Source organism: Gopherus flavomarginatus, chromosome 5 (genome assembly GCF_025201925.1).
Source record: "Gopherus flavomarginatus isolate rGopFla2 chromosome 5, rGopFla2.mat.asm, whole genome shotgun sequence".
Lineage (NCBI taxonomy): Eukaryota > Metazoa > Chordata > Testudines > Testudinidae > Gopherus > Gopherus flavomarginatus.
Window position 1 is genome coordinate 14,053,677 of NC_066621.1, and position 17,924 is coordinate 14,071,600.

The window sequence follows — 17,924 nt, forward strand, 5'->3', positions numbered from 1 at the left end:
CCCACTCACTCAGCTTCCTCTAAACAACTTCCCCCAGGGCTCAGCAAAGATGGTTTTAACCTCGATTACAGGGAAATACTACAGCTGTCATCAAGAAATGGAATCAAGTGGGATCCAATAGCAATCAATGACTTGATGAACAGTACTAATTCAATGCAGCTAATGCCTGTGAGGTGGGATGGGGCACTCACACACTAGAGGAAAACATTATTCAACACTAGCTCTGAAAGACTGGGGGCTTGTCTACATCAGAAAGTTGCAGCGCTGGTGAGGGAGTTACAGCGCTGCAACTTAGGAGGTGTACACATCTGCAGGGCACCACCAGCGCTGCAACTCCCTGTTTGCAGCGCTGGCCGTACTCCCGTTTTGTCTCGGGTGTAGAGGATCCAGCGCTGGTGATCCAGCGCTGGTAATCAAGTATAGTCACTTACCAGCGCTTTTCTTGACCTCCGTGGAATAAGCAGGTATCCCAGCATACCTGAGGAAGCCTCCGGTAATCAAGCTGGTCTCCTTCCCCGGCTTGCTCTCGCGTTCCCCGAACCCCGAGCAAGCAGGTCTCCGTCCCTGCGGTTTGCAGGGTGGTTCCGGGAACGCGAGAGCAAACCGGGGAAGGAGACCAGCTTCGCCGCGGTTTGCTCTCGCGTTCCCCGAACCCCGCTGCAAACCGCAGGGAAGGAGACCTGCTTGCTCGGCGGTTCGGGGAACGCGAGAGCAAACCGGGGAAGGAGACCAGCTTCGCCGCGGTTTGCTCTCGCGTTCCCCGAACAAGCAGGTCTCCTTCCCTGCGGTTTGCACGGTGGTTCGCGGAACGCGAGAGCAAACCGCGGCGAAGCTGGTCTCCTTTCCCGGTTTGCTCTCGCGTTCCCCGAACCCGAGCAAGCAGGTCTCCTTCCCTCCGGTTTGCAGGGTGGTTCGCGGAACGGGAGAGCAAACCGCGGCGAAGCTGGTCTCCTTTCCCGGTTTGCTCTCGCGTTCCCCGAAACCCCTTGAAGCCGCCCAACAGCGCTGCAGTGTGGCCACATCTAACACCACTTGCAGCGCTGGTTGCTGTAAGTGTGGCCACTCTGCAGCGCTGGCCCTATACAGCTGTACAAATACAGCTGTAACAACCAGCGCTGCAAAATTTTAGATGTAGACATGGCCTGGGACCAGGTTTACACTACACCACTCAAGAGTGAAAAATCCACACCCATGAGTGAGGTTGTTATATCGACCTAAACTCCCCTCCCCCCTGCGTAGACAGCACTGACAGCTACTGTCTCTTCGGGAGGTGCATTAATTACACTGATGGGAGCAGTTCCCCCATTGGCCTAAGAGCATCTTTGCTGCAGGCGCACCACTGCAGCGCCATATGGGAAGACAAGCCCTGGACCATCTGAGACTCCCAAAGTGGCTTTTATGAGTTTCCAGCAAGTGTGAATGTTAAGGTAGAGATAAAAGTAGCTGTCATTTATTCAGTTTATACCTTTAATAAAACAAAATTTTGCACTAAGAGAAACATGCTAAATTGCCACCTCAGGAGACTCAGGTTGTTTATTAGGCAGATGCAGGGCAACTAGCCATACATGCTGCTTTATGATAATTTGCCCCAACCCTAAGCTTGATGGGACTTCTAGGGAACAGGAGAGTTCTCCTTCCATAGACCATTCCTTTCTTCACCCCTTTGCTGAGACTACCATTGAGTTAGGGGTGGGAATTAGTAGGACTGTTGGTGATACATAGACCAGTTCCCAGTGGCGAGGTTTAACACAAATCCTATATTATGCAGTTCAAATAGCAGCAGTTGGAAACACATTACATCACTGGGGACCTGTGTGGATTTGAATCAGTGGGAGGTCCTGGATATAGGAGCATGGCTCTCTACATATCTCACTAAACATTCTATAAAGAGACACCATACATTTGAAATTTAGACTATTTAAAAAAAAAAGTTAAAAGCAGTTTTGGGAGCTACATCTGCCTTTGAGTCCTTCTGCCAATTGTTTACAATTTTACAAACACATTTCTTTTTTACAAAAACCTGTCTCTTAGAATTATAATCTTAGGGATTTGCTTAAAACAGTATGTATAAAATCTGAAACAAATGAAGCAGTCCCTCTTTATAAAAAGATTTCTGTACTCTGTGCTCACTGTACAAACTCCCCTTCTTTTTAATACTCCCTTTGCCAAGCAACTGTTTAAGAAAAGCCTCCATAACCCCTTTACTAGTGACTATTGTACCTGGTACATTTCCCAAATGTACAGTGAACAGGGCCTGTTCTGCTCTTCAGGCAGACAACGTTGTAGGCCATCATTGCAGAGGGGCTACCAAGGATGCTAGCACAAAAGGGGTTCAAGAAGGAGATGCACACAGTGGGGTTAATGGGAACGACATTAACCCAAGTAGCAGCACACTTACATCAATGAGATCAGACAGGTCATGGATGTAATACTTGAATACAGACGCATTCGTGGCTTCCAGAGCCAGCAGATACTCATTTCTTGCCTTAATGGCCTTCAGTTTATTTTCAGTATATTTTGCTTGGCGCTGGAAAAAAACAAACAAACAAAAAAAAAGATTTCATTTAAAAAAAAAGAAAAGAAAAAAAAAGTTGTGGCAGAACAAACTGTGCCCTCAAAACAATTACACCTCATCTCAATGCTCACTTATCTTCATTTGGGAACTAATTTCATCTAACAAAATTCGAAGGCTTAATTTAGATCAACACAGATTGTTAATCAGACAACCCTGCATTTAGGACTTCACCTGCAGACAACCCACAAATGAAGACGGAGTGGAGGGGGTGAAATCTTAGATGGTCTTACAACATTATAAAGTGACTTAAAAACAAGATGTCATTTTAGTTGACTTCCAGACTGGCAGGTCCTCTGGGCTACTTAATTTGATTGCTAGAGTATGTGGATCTGCTTAAGAAAAGAGCTAGGGATTAACATTTGCCCGTGTTTGCTTGCGCACCTCCAGAACCACGGGCCAGACTCTCAGCTGCTGCAACATCAGCTGCTAATGATCTGGCCCCACATCTTACTACCCCATTGGCGTTGAAGAGAAGGCAATAACCTGCCCAAGAGCAACTTTACGGAAGATATTCCTTACCTTCTAGCCTCACCTCTCTCCAGGTAAAGAGGCTTTGGCTCTGAAGCATCTATGCATAATGAAGATAATTACAAAATTTGACTGCTGTGCTATCCAGCCAAGTTAATGACAATGCTAACCTTCGCATTTCCTAACATTGCATCACTAACAGGAAACTTCTCAGCAGTCACTCTGGTGAATAACTACAAAGCTCTCCTCCCGACACCATTTATTTCCTCAGTGCCGCTACTCATTTACCTTCTCCTTCATTTTCTCAATTTTCTTGACTGAGCTCCGTCGGACATGTTTCTCTTCAAACCTAACGTTGGAAGTTGAGTCAGGGGAGCGTGGGGTCTGTTTGTCCTCTTGCTTCACCGACTTCCCAATCTGTTTCTCTTCCTGTTTTTCTGCCTCTTTCAGCTTGCTCTGAGCGCTGATGCTGTCAGCATTGTACATGTGGTAAGTCTTCATCACCTGCAAGAGACATCACTGAGCAGTCACATAGCAGCATGGTTTTGTATGTTCTGCTAAGGATGAGCTTGTTGTACCCAAAGACAAACATGCTAGATCCTCACAGATTTTACATACAACTTCTCAACATGGAATATTTGCCACAGTTTCAGCCTCAAATATATCTGCACTAATGAAACTGGAAAAAGCTGCATCAGTGCAAACCCTTGCCTATAGCTATCTTCACCAGGTTTCTGCACATCAGTGGCTGGCCACTGACTGCTGAAACTGGGACAAATCTCCAGTATAAACTAGGCCCTAGGTGCTTAGAGATTTTATTCACTGGGAGTGGGTGGGGAAATAAAACAATGCTTTGATTTTTAAAACAAATGGATGTCATTCTACAGATCACAAACATTACTTCGAGATGGCCAAAGTATCCTTCAAAATAAAAGGCAAAAAAGGTAAAAGTTCCGTACGGAAACTGGTTTCAAAACAGCTACCCATTATCCCTAAAAGAAATATACTTCATTGTCCAACAATCACGACTCTATAGATCACAATATTCTACTTCATGCAAGCCACCACATATCTAAGAAAGGATATTTTGTAAGTAACTAGTTGATGGATAACAGCTTTTGGTAGAAAGAAAACCCAAAATGGGCAAGGGAAATAACAGGGACAAAGCATGTGCATGTATTAAACTGGGGTTCTTAGAGTACTTATGGAATCAAACTGGGTTATTATTCAGCTCTGATTTGGAGTGCTTTTTCCGTAACGTAATTTTTCCGCCTCACTAAGATCCTTTCAGTGGAAGCCAATGGATTAACTGAGTGTGCGGGGGGGGGGGGGGAGAAAGGAGAGGAAGAGAACAGGACACACAACCTATTTCCCTAAATTAGTTGCATGGTAAGTTTTTGTGATCCACTTGGTTTTCAAAAGTTTTGAGCTATAGCCTCAAAACTAAACGAAACCAGTCACCGGGGATTCACAAATCTCATGCAGCCCTGTGTAAATCAGTGGCTTGCTTCCTTTGGCTTCAATGGCCACTGCCTGCCATTTCTCTGGAGTAGCCCGAGATCCATATTTAATTTATTTAAACACAACTAGAGGTTGATAGTTTTTGCTTTTTTTTAAATACCAAAAACTAATAAAGGACCAGCTGATTCCCTTAACATAACCGAGGAGGGTTGTACAGCATTGGATAATCATATACATGTATTTTCCTTAAAGTGTTCACTGCCATAGTGTTTGAGGCCAACAATCAGTCCCTTTGTACTTTCTCCAACATGAGTGACCAAGAGCACAACAACACTGCTTGCTGAGGTCCCGTTGCTGGATCCAGTAGGAAAGGATGGTGTGAGAAAGCAATGGGCTCTAGTGAGAGATGCACTGTAAGGTTCAGAGGGGAAAGTGCTTTAAGTGAACAGCTGCATTTTAAGGAGTGTTTTGCAAAGAGAAACTTTTGCATACAACATAACAGATAAAAATATTCTAAAATCTAGCTACTCGAACGCCACGTTTTATACATTATTCCAAGTACATCTGAAGATGTAAACGAGAGACACACAAGCCTCCGATTTGATGCTTTGCCAGTGCCACACTGGCATGTCATCATTTAGATCGTGGGATATGAATATGCATCTTTGTAATGCAATGACAACAGGTGCCTTTATACATATTTCATACAGAAGCTCAACTGGCCCAGAGGCTTCTAGTCTTGGAAAATAATTTGTACTGATGTTCTTTAGCAATGACAAAATGAAGAACATGTTGCTATAGGCTTTTAGAGCACCTTAGTCTTTGTGGTCCTCTTGTAGTTAAAATTAGAATTATGCATCAATGGGACCTTCATCCCTCAAAAGGTTTTCAAGTGAGATAAAAGGTCTGTGCATGCAAAGTCCTGATGGGCAAACCTCAGTCAGTTGAGATACATATCTGAACCTCTTGGATCCACAACATTAGCCTTTGCAAGTCTCCTAAGAACACTGTCCTTTGAGAGCTTCAGGTATTTCCAGAGTTGGAACTTGGAAGGGCAGAAGTGCACAACGAATATGGAAACTACGAAGATGGAGGTGGTGGGGGGGACGGGGACCACAATATATTTTAGTTTCAGAGAACACCAGGATCTAGTTTTGTGTAAACCAGGAGGCGAGAGGAAAAAGGGCATGACAGCTGAACTGGTTTATCCACCCTCAGTTAAAAATGACCTTGCAGTGGCAATAGGCACTGAGGATAATAGGCTGTTAAGTGGCCAGTAAAGGTTATCTGAGTACAGGGCCCAATATTGCAGTCCTGACTTCAGCCCAATTCTCTTCGGAAGCCATTTGGTTTTAAAATGCAAAGCCATTTATGCCCATTTCACCTTAGTCTGAACTTTAATATCATTTCACTTAAATGAGATGTATGCTCTATCCTCACTCAAAGATCAGTGAAGGTTCTCAGTTACCGAGAGAAGTTATAGTTAAACATGAAAGAGCACGTGAACACTGTCAGTATTGAGAGACCTTCTGAATAATTTACACACAGACTGTCAACTACAACATATGCCTAGACTAGAAAGCAGGCATTTATAGTAGCTGTAAACTGCACAAAAGTCTAGTTTCCTCTATCGCTGGAAAGGGAGCTGGCAGGGAGAAAGAAAAAATTAATAAAAACCCAGTTTTAATGAAATCCTGCTGACGATGCCTCAGTGCCTGCTCCATGTTTGGCAATGGGGTCAGTGCTGACTCACTATGGCCAGCTGGGGACAACACCATAGCCAAAGAACAAATTAATATGACAGAAGGACCAGGACAAAATTCTAGGGAACAATAAAAGAGATTCCTGCAGGCATATGCCAGAGATTCACAGGGGTTTTTTTCCCCCACTTCATGTCTGCATTTGTGAATTTTCTTCATAGTATTGGAAGTGAACTATTGTTGCATTAAGCATCAGTCATCTTACTGACTAATCTTCAAGGTAATATATTTACAAAACATGTGAAAGATTCAGAAACTTAAGAAATAGGAAGTCAAAAGACTGGTAAAACATCGTTTCCTTTAGCAAAATCTGCCCCCGGAAATTAAAAAGCAAAATCACGTTAATGGTGATCAGTTGTCTCAGATAGTAAATTTCTGGTGGTGTACAAGATCTTCAAGTGAGGATGCGAATGCTACATCCACTTTTCCAACTCATTTGGCTGCTAATCTGCAGGTAATCAGAACGGAATGGCATGTATCAGGCATACTGACAAGATGCGAATTTTCAGAGGTATGATCAGCAGGATCTCCGAGCACAATATTGCTGGTGACAATCTGTAATTGGCAAGACCACTAACCTCATAGGATCCAATTATAAAACTACAGACTGAATGCTAAGGTGAGGCACTGGTTTCATGTAATGACTTAAGCCCCATATTGTCAGTGCTGCACGTGAACTGTGACACGTGCCCACAAAATGAATGGGATAAACAGTGACATGGCTGAATTTAAAACTACACTGAACATAAAACTCTCCTCATTTGCTCTGAAAGAGAATCAACTGGTCTCATCAGATGTATTAAGTGGATATAAAACATTATTTCAGGCCTGATTGATTTATAAGACAAATACTCACAAGTGCTGCTCTAGTCAATGGACTCAAAGAATTCATTTGCACAAGGTTGCATGAAATCTGTGAATCCCAGTGAACGATTCATATAGTTTCAAGACTGTTACTTATCATTTCTGCAAACTGGGCAGCTGATCAGAAACTACCTTACAGACAGTTTAGACAAGCTGTTTTTTCATGGTTAGTCCACTGATTCCCATAAAAGTTATTTAGGAAGGGTAGTTACAGTACAGAAAAGGCAATTGCAATACAACTAAACAATACACCATTTTGAATCAAAGTTCTATAGAATCCACAGGACTCTTTGCTGCTTCTATAGAATTCTGTTCTCTCTCACACACATATAAAGGAAACAGGGCAGTGAGTTTGTTCTGATTTACTTGAAATTTGAAGTGACTGTTGTCCCTTAGGCAGACAGTAGCAAGAGTAGTTCATACGCAAAGGAATTTCTGGAAGTCCCAACTACAATTGATCTCTCTTGCCCAACCAGTCAACATCCTAAACCAAACTAAGCTCTAGAACAAATAGGCACCACCTCCCCAGAATCAACAGAGCTGTATCAGATGTGCATCTGGACCCAAGAAGTTAACATTTTCATTCACTCATTTTGCTAGTGGCAAGTAAATCGTGGCAGAAACTACAAGAAACTTGAATGGCTGGTTATCAAGTTTGATCCACTTAGAGAGCTACTTTCTAGTATGGTTGGGGTGGGGATTCCTCTCTTTGTAATTTGAAAAGAATATTCAGAAAAGGGATTATCTGAAATTTTAAAAAGAATGAATTTCAAATCTCTGCCAGGGCAGCAAAGGTTAGTAATGCGCTAATAAAATGTTCATTGGGGTTCTTTGTCAGTTTTTCCCAACAATTTTTCCAATGATGAGTGCTTTAAGATAACTTCCTTCAATACCTGGCTCAATGACCTGTGAGAAACTGGTGTCCTGAACATGCATGTGTTGGTACGGAAGTTCCTCTGGGTCGTTATCTTATCGTCTGAAGTGCTGTGTATACTTAGGGCAATTTAAGTTAAACAAAATACTTGGAGACAAGCGTCTGGAGGCAGGTACCTTTTCTGCTGTAGCAGCCCTTACCCATACATAATACAGAAGAGAGAGAGAAACACAAATGAAGCCTAGATTAAGTCAGCAAATGAGAGGCCATTCCTACGGCAGGCAAACCAGACAACGTGACCTGATTTCATAATTTATAGAGCCATGTTTATTCTTAGTGTAACTCCACTGCCATCAACAAAAGCCTGCAAATATCCCTGATGCACAAAGCAATGCTGGACATCTAACACCATTCAAGACTATGTCATGCAACCACTGTTAGAAAAATCTGCATGGAATGCCCACGAATTCTATCATGCTGCTACTTAACAGTCATTGCTTGGAGTTGCCTTTAAGCAATATAAAATGTCTTCCCTGGGGATAAACTTGCTGATTCAGTAATATTAACTGCTCCCAGGGGAGAGCAGGGGTGAGATAAACCAAAACCACCACTCACTCTCCTGCATGGCAACGCAGAGCAAAACCATTAAGTTACCAGGCCAGTATAATATCAGAATTGCCATGAATCAGCAGCTGTTTCTCTGCGGTACAGTGTTAAAACTGCCATTCTAACTGTTCCAACACCAAGAGCTCTGGCAAGTGCTGAATTCTCTTTTTCCCTCTTCCCTTGCTTTCCTGAACTCTACTGCTTACTCAAAGATTAGCCCAAATATTTGCCTTTAAAGCGCCAATGCTGAACTCTCTCCTTTGGGGTTTTGCGGATATATATAATTTCAGAGAAACACCCCTCCCTACTGTAATTTAGCGGTTAATACCCAAGTTCCACCTTAGGATCAATATATTCTGACTTTCAAACACATTCCTGAAGTGTCTTTTCAGGAGAAGAAGGGTAAGGGAAAGAATTTACACTACAACATATCAGCAACTCAGATCATTCGGCAAAAAACAAGGTGTTCCGTGTAACAACCCCACAGAAAAAATGTTTGCAGGGCATGTTTCTAAAATAGAAGCAATTCACTAGCAGATGATGAAAGGCCAGATTTAATCAACAGCAAACGTATTTCATTCAGCTGCACGAGAAGGAAAGCCCCAGAACAGCATGCGAGCTTTATGAACATATTTCTCCTCCTTCCCCAGGCAATGCCTCTTCCTTTGAGTTTGTGCTGGACACACTGCAGAACGGAAAGGACAGATGGTGGCTGTCTTCCTGGTGTCACTTGTTTTTCTGGAACACAGGAGGATCACATGTACACGGTGGTCTTTTCCACTGAAATTACACAGCTTTTTTCTGCAGCAAGGTTATTTTTCCTCAAGTCAGCCACATATAATCACTATGCCTGTCTGACTCATGTAGAAGATACCCTCTTACATACTTAAGGGTAGTTGGGGTTCTTTGAAACCTTTGTTATCCCTTGTTCTCCCTCATTTAGAAAATGCCTCTGCAACTGGTAGCAGGCACAAATTAAGGCAGGATCTTTGGGAACTGGGTCCAACAATCAGAATGACCTCAGTGCAGCACAGAATCAACAAGAAATTGTGAAACTGCTGGAAAAAGGACCTGGATGGAGAAGTTAGCCCACAAAAATGGGGTTTGATGGGGGGGGGGGGAAGAGAAGGACCAGCAACATCAATCTGTAGCACAATAAAAGCATATTTCTTTAAGATACTGTTTCAATAGCACCTCAAACGCATCAAGTTGAAAATTATATAAAGATGGAATGGGGGATAAATGTTGGAGAAATTGTGGTTAATGAGATTTTATGTATATAGGGTGGAGATGTCCAGTCATTGAAGAATACAGTACCGGGATGTAATTTTAACCAAATATCCCAAATTATTGAATACTTGTTACAAATGATCCTTAGATAAAACCTCCTGGGGCTTCCCATAAGAAATGGTCAGACAAGAAAAAAAAGATTAATTTCATCTGCTAGCAGCTGCTCTGATACGGATAACCTCTGTTTAACCACAGAAAAATGGTTAAATAACAAGCAAACTAGATTAAGGACAAATAGGTACTTATAGGCTTGGTTATCATTTAATACTCCAGATACATTCACCTGCAAAAACCCAGAACACCTGTCAATTTTTTTTTTTTTTTTTGGAATATCAACATTGATAGACATGGATGGTCTGTTAAATGTGTAATCAGATTATTAAAATTAGTGAATTAAATCACTAGAAATGACACATCCTGGGTAGCATTACTGTATAATGTTTCTCCAAACAAAAGCTCACTGTTGTGATAATAATTGCATTGTTTCTGATACCTACATGGCTAGGATTTGAAACCTGTTAAAAATTCCTAAATAAAGATAGTTTAAAACAACAACAAAATGAAAGAAATGGGAAACTATCAAGGCAGAACAGGGCTCCAGATGGGAAATGTCAAGGTGTTAGAATGACAGGGTCAAGAAGAAAATGTCTGCACTGTGAGAAAAGCAATGATTCTCGTATTTGGACGAAAATCTGTGATAAGAGTTTCCGAAGTTGGGCGGGGGTCCTCATTTAATACTTACTCACCTATGATGGGGTGTCTATCCCATACAAAGCCTGCCTGGATAAAAAGGGACAATTACTCCATGACAAGCTGCAGGTGGAGGAGAGTTGGGGCTTGTAAGGCCCAGCACCTGATGAACCCAGCTGAGGGAGGAGCTGGGCTAGGCATAAAGGAAGGAAATTGGTGTTAAGAGAGGGCTGAAGGGAAGAACACTACCATCACTCCTTAAAGTGGAGGGGAGTTGGCAATAGGTCAGGAGGAGTTTACGCCTGAGATCCTGCCTTGGAATACAGACTCTGGCAAGAACCTGACAGGGGGTGAAACAGCCACAAGGAGCTTAGGAAGCTCCAAGAGTAACCCAGAGGGGGGCCTGAAGATAGGGAATAGCCAGGGAAACAGCAACAAGTCTGGAGCTTGAGCAGATGGTGGTTGATGGGCACAGGGTCCCTGGGCTGAGTAGTGGAAGGACCCAGGTTACCCTACTAGCAGCTGGGCAAGTGGCACAGACTGGATGGTGGATCAGAAGATTACGGAGTGTCCAGTGGGACTTTGATCCCAGAAGGGGAGGACTACAGTGACTTGGCCAGATGGAAGACCCTGAGTGATGAAAAGGGAGTAACCTGACTCCAGAGAGAGACAGCGCGAGACTCTGGGCGGAGAAACTGAAGGAGGAGGCATCAGATTGGCTGGGAGCTAATCCCCAGGTTGGCCAAAGCTTTGAGTCATGAACTGTGTGACACCACCCCTACTCAACAGCAGCCAGTACTTGACTGTACTGGGATGTCTCCAATCAAGCAAGACCCAAGAGAAGGGCTGTCCAAGGCTGATTTTAAATGGATTCTCCCAAGGGCATTGCAATTTCAAAGTTAGTATTCATAAAAAAGGAAGACATTTGGAGTTTCTGAAAATGCTCCACTTCTTGGGATTCCCCCTGGACTCTTGGAGGAGTCTGGCTGTGAGCAGACATTGCACCGTACTATCAACTTGGACCACTATCCAGTTTTGGATTTCAACAAACTGAGTCATCTGCGTTTCACGTCCCAGAACAAAATAATCTTTAACTGCATCGCTCAAAGTTTGTTTCTGTGTTTAAAATCAGCAAATCTTATCTCCTTGCCCTGACTTTTTGCATTGAATCCCACCAAATACCAATTACCAACTACCACCAAGCTACCAAGAAAGGAAACAATACCCACACTCAGGTTTTAATGGCAAGATCACAGTCAGCACTGAAATACTTCGCCAGAACAGCAGCTATTCATCAGCCACCATCCGACCTGCGTTGCTCGATGTTCTACCAGTAGTACTTTTATCCAGCATTTTAGAACCATCTCCAACCCTACAGTTTTCTTCTCAACTACTCTTTACTTTAAAAAGAATTCAAAGGCTAGACCTGTGACAACAAGAGACACTCCAATTTCCACATCTAGGACCAAATGAGCAGTACACTTGACCTTCTGTGGTAACATACAAGCATAAAAGAGCCACAGCAGCGAGTCTCAGATCGCGGGTCTACAAACTAGGGCTTGCGCTATGGTGCTAAATAGCACAATGTAGGTGTTTCCACTTGGGCTAGAGCTCTGAAAACCATCCCCCCACCCACTCCACCTGACTTTTAGAGCCAAGTTCCAGCCTGAATGGGCAAGTCTGCCTTGCTATTTTTTTTGCCCCATAGCACAAGCCTGAGTCCATAGCCCTGGGCTCTGAGTGTCACTGCTGTGGCTCCCCCACCAAAGTGAACAGTAAAACCTCAGAGTTAACACCATCTCAGGAATGGAGGTTTTTCGTAACTCTGAACAAAACATTATGGTTGTTCTTTGATAAGTTTACAACTGAACATTGACTTAATACACCTTTGAAACTTTACTATGCAGAAGAAAAATGCTGGGTTTAACCATCCTAATTTCAATGAAACAAGAACAGAAAGTTTGGTTACCTTGTCAATTTTTTTTTTAAATTTTTCCCCAGTTATTGTTTCAGTAGTTTACATTTAACAGTAAAGTACTGTATTTGTTTCCCCTCGACCCTTTTCGTCTTTGCCACTGCCTGACTGCTTACTTCCAGTTCCAACTGAGGTGTGTGGTTGACCAGTCAGTTCATAACTCTGAGGTTCTATTGTAGACGTACTATAACCTTTTGGCAGCGCTCAATTGTTACCAAGGCTAAGGAAAGGGCTGCCCTCATTTACAGCACTATAGGTTGGCAGAAGTCTGCGTGTCGGAGATGGGGAAGAGGGAACAGAGGCGAATATAGAACCAGATTTTGCAGCCCGGTTCCACATCATAATGAATGCTAAAAAAAAAATACAGGCAACACTAGTTGAAAGCTGAATATGGTGTTGGCTGGTAATGGAAGCGGCTTACCCGCACAGCTCTGCCAAAACACGTCATTTCAAAACCTCAGCCTCCCTGTTGCATCAGTCATAGACCTCTCCTAAACTGATGCCGAGAAACATGCCAAAGGCTGCATGTTGTGAAGTGGTAAAGAGAAATGGGTTAGTGGTACAGCGTTCATGTCATTGCAAATCTTCTCCTTTACCTTTTGTCAACCAAAGTGCAGATCTGAGGACATCACTGGAGTATGCTGGGATGGGAAATGTATTTATAATAAATATAATTACAGAAGAAAGGTATGTTAAGCAGCGGTGAGAAAATGCCATGGTGGGGAAGGGGATGTCTGTTTATGGCCTGTTGAATTATGAGTTATATTACTTTTAATTTTTTATGCAGCAGCCAAAGAATTGGATAAGTGCTATATAAATATATGGTACACCCAAAATTAGGATCCTTATTCTCCTGGGTTCCCTACTTGTAGCACACAAAATGTGTGCTCTTCAAAATTAGTAGGGTAAAACACAGCTTAGAAAAAAACTAGATAACTCTCAGTACCCTGAGATGAAGGAAGTCAGACATCACTTACTGTCAAGGTTACTATGCTTTGCACTAGAGGAGTTAGATAACCTACACTTGCATTTAGAGATTACCTGCACATTTGAGATACTATTTTACAATGATAAATTTTTCTCATACATTTTTATTGTATTTGTGGAAGAGGTTTTGTTAAAAATAAGGGCATAAAAATCTTGTGCATGGAGACACCTCATTCCAGATATCTCAAACAGAAACAAAAACATTTACAACAGACTGTTTAGCCTTCAGGAAAAAAGGCTGCATCTCAGCTGTCTCAGAGTTTCATCCCTAGAGAGGGGGTCCTGTACAGAGCTTTGTCTGAAACCAAATGCTGAGTTTAATATTAATAATAGGCATATTCAGGAATTGAAATCCCCTCCCTCCCCAACCCACAGCAGATAAACCTTGCTGAAATCAGAATCTAGAAAACAAACCAAATATGAAAATCTACAATAAATCCTCAAGTAGAGGGAAAGGTACAGAGTGTGGTAAAGTCTGATCTGTCACATTAGGCATTACATCCCAATTTGGAGAGAATGGGGGCCAATTGTGTTGGGTTTGTTTGCTGTAGAAATTAAAAGCTCACAACCACAGTACTGTAACATGTACCCAACCAAAGACATATTCCAAAACTTGATACTTTCCATAATTCCTGTGGAACATTCTTTGGCAACAACAGATCAAGCAGAGATAGAGCCCGAGGATAAAGATGGAGTGAAAATAAAATTAATGGTACAGTACAGACTGGTGAACACACGCTGCCTCAAATCACTTAGATCGTAGACATGCATCAGCCCTAGGGTTTAGTCTCTGCTGCAACAGCTGTACGAGCAGGAAGGCAGGCAGAAGTCAAACACTTCTTCCCTTATGCATGAAAAGAACTCATGAAGGAAGTCTGATTTACCGTGTATAGCTCATTCAGGACCTTCATCAAATCTTCCTGGAGCTGCAATCCAACTTCTTTACTCTACAACAAGAGAGAACCAGAGATCCATTAGGGAAAATGGGGATAGTTGCAGGATATGAACATGCCACACACTGCTAATAATCGAGACCCAATTAGGCACCATTTAACTGCTTAGTTCAGAGACAGTTACGGCCAAATTACACAAACAGCTTTAATACCATGAAATGTTACGCATACAGCCAGGCAAATGACACAAAACCAAAAGGAGGGATGGTTTAGCTGAATACTTTTTCAATGGCTCTCTCAGCTAGCACAAAGAAGCCCCACTCGGAGAGACATAACGCCAGGATGGGAACCTTTACGTTGTGTGGTCTCAATGAGTCCTTAGGTGACTGCCAGAGGAGTGAACAATAGCAAGTGTACCCCCTAAGTCTCCATAAAGACTCATGTACAGTTAAAGACCAAGTGTTAACTCCTTAACAAAACCCATCTCTATACGCTGGGAAAGCAGCAGCCTATAGCTGTTCTTGAAGTTCAGAGTCCTGTATGGTAGCCATTGCTCGCTCACAGACAAACACACACTTAACTTCAGTGCCCTATTCTTGTCCTCGCTACCCTTAAAGTTCCATAGGTCACAGAGTACAGCATCTGTAGTTGGTGCCAATACTGAGAATGTCAATTATATATAATAAATGGGGGAGCTCAAAAGGGGATTCTACAAGTATTACAGGCTGGTGAGACACAGCAAGGAGCTAAACCTCATTTTAACTTGCTGGCTGACTCATTGAGACAATGGGTACCTGCACTTGGACAGAGGGTGGAAATGGCTCTCTGGAAAGGGAGGATCCTGGGTGGGGGATGAGCATTCCTGGAGATGAACCCCAGTTGGGGAGAAGCGCTTATTTGTGTTTCAGTCTGCATGCCTTTTGTGAATAAAACCAGACCCAGGAAAGTGGTTATGTTTTGACTGGCCACAGCTCGCAGGCACTGCTTGCGGAAGAGTATACAAAACCCACTAGCTTAGACACTTATTTTTTAATGCAGTAGTAATGCCAAGATATAAAAAAGGAAACCCCACCCACTCTATTTATGAACTCTGCAGTTAACTCCCCCAATTTCCCCCTCAAATTACAAAGCCAGACAGGGGATTTACTCTGGCAGACAACATCATCGGCTATTTTTAAACTGCAAGCACTACAATACAATTTTAACTGTATCAGCACATATCACTCCCTAGAAAAGGGTACTTGGTACTAGCGAGCAGCACAGTTATAGCCTAGGCAATACAACTCATGAAAAATAAATGGGAGCTGCACAGAGGCATGATTAGTTGTCAAGGTTAGGCAAGGTTCCAACTAGCCAGCAGCCAAGTATCATTTTAAAAAAATATTTTTTTTTATGTCTTGATTTTAGTTCCTTGGCAGGTGACATCAGGCAGACATTCCTGGCTTGTGATTGGATGAAGCTGCCATATAAAAGTGCTGCACTGTCAAACTCTTGGCTGTAGCTAAACACTGGAATACGGGAACAAACAGAGCATGAGCATCTCAGCATTGTCAACATTCACAACTCTCCTAGGTAAGATGGATCAAAGCTTATTCTTCACCCATTGCTACAGCAAAGGCAGCAATCAGATGCTTCGTGTTTGGCTACCTGGGTTTTTCAAGGTAGTGTTGTGATTATACCAGAATCAAAGGTAACAGGGCAGGCTACATGGCTACCAAAAGTAGCCTGTGCTATTGCGATCATTATAGAGTGACAACTGTCAAGTTTTCAAACGTTGGCTACATAAGATAGTAATTCTGCACATTAGTGTGGGAAGACCTGTACACTTCAAAACCTTGCATTCAGGCAGTCTGTAGACTAGTTTGTATTTAACGCTGTCAAATGAACCACTTACTTTACCCATATCACTAAAAGAGGATACCTGTGCACATTAAGTCTTCTTGCATCAGACATTTGTGCACATGTTAACACACTGATTCTGCTCCCTTTGAGTGCAAGGAAGCTTTCCCTTCAACTTCAATACAAAAAAGATCTGAGCCTAAAACAGGTGGTCAAGAAGTGGCAATTTATTCCCTCTGCAATCTGAAAAGCTTAAATGAGAAACTGAGGCTTTTAGATATACCAAAAAGCACATTCAACAAGTGTCTAGTCAGACTGTTTAAAATTTTCTGAATTCTGTGTGTTTATGCATGTACGTCTCACCCATACACCATCCCTGTCTCACGCATCTACTGAAAATCATATCTTCCTCTTCCCTCCACTCACTGGTTCTCCGATAGCCTGAGTAACTTCTTCTATAGCAAGAGCATGAGAGAACAAGAGCAAGCTCTGTTATACAACTGGCTGTAATATTTGCACAAGCATACAATTTACATAACTCAGCCCATGGTACTTGAAAAAATGAAGCCAATAAAATTACAATTAAGCTCAGGCAGATGTTTCCTTTCTCGCTGCTGACAACTCTGAGAAGAAATGTCTCATCTATTATCCCTGTTTATTTGACCATGCTGCTGAAGCGATTTTGACTTACTGCTTTAAGTCCAGCTCCCTATGGAGCACATGACTGTTTGATAATCAATGTGAAATTCTATGCTGTTTAAAAGACAAGGGGCCTTCGGAAACTCGAAGTGATCCTGACACAGAGGCAGTTAATCATAGCCATGTAACAGGCATCCAATACTATCATGCTTTCCAAAAAGTTACTAGAACTGTAACTTGCTAATCCAGAGTGCCCTTACATGCTGTCCTTTAAAAGAAAAAAAAAAAGTAGTTAACTGTCTTTACTCCCCACAGATCACATTATAAGGAAGTTGTGGATTTCAAGAGGGAAATTTCCTCCAATGAAAACCTAACCGGAGGACAAATTTCCCATATGAAACCTAGTAACACCCCTCTAAAAAAGCAATTAATTCCCAGAAATCCTATGAACTGCATTCCAAAGAAGGGGGAGGAGTAAAGGCAAAGAATAAACAGAGCTGCCTTTGTACGTTATCAGACAAAATATCTCTTTTCTTTAAACTTCATGGAAAAGAATGAGTCATCATTCTAAACAGCTCAGGACACTGAAGGGAAGAAAATCATTTGCTGTGGGCAAAGTCTTTTTATTTTAATTTTTTACATCATTCTAAATTGTTGCCTGAAAGAGGCCTAGATTCAGAGCTTAACAGTAGCTCTGGTACTTATAAACCAGCCAAACCAAAAAATATTTTCCAGCAAGATTTTAACCTGCAAAGAATCATCAGTAGTAGTTGTCCCTTTAGGCCACGCATCCTTTCAGGCTGCTGCAGTGGTCTCCTGGGGGCCAGCGTTCTTGCAAAGCGGTGCTCCTCTAACATATATCAGTTTAAAAGCAGCAGCAATCTCTGAAATGCAGTTGTAGCACTCCCAACCTAATCCTTAACACTTTAATTCTTCCGTCTGTAATGTAATAGCTGTGATCATTCAGAGACACAGGAGGAGAGCTAAGCCACACTGAACCCTT

The 17,924-nt window shown here is 42.4% G+C and overlaps 1 protein-coding gene across 7 annotated transcripts in view; it reads right to left on the reverse strand.

The window, feature by feature from the left end:
• SRGAP2 (SLIT-ROBO Rho GTPase activating protein 2) overlaps positions 1 to 17,924 on the reverse strand; it is a 249,572-nt gene that overhangs the window by 61,282 nt on the left and 170,366 nt on the right. For all 7 annotated transcript variants that reach the window (XM_050954015.1, XM_050954014.1, XM_050954017.1 and 4 more), the window contains 3 exons: positions 14,435 to 14,497; positions 3,332 to 3,547; positions 2,399 to 2,527 (listed from right to left, as the gene is read on the reverse strand). In XM_050954015.1, coding sequence (XP_050809972.1) covers positions 2,399 to 2,527; positions 3,332 to 3,547; positions 14,435 to 14,497 — 408 coding nt within the window. The remainder of the gene's footprint in view (positions 1 to 2,398; positions 2,528 to 3,331; positions 3,548 to 14,434; positions 14,498 to 17,924) is intronic.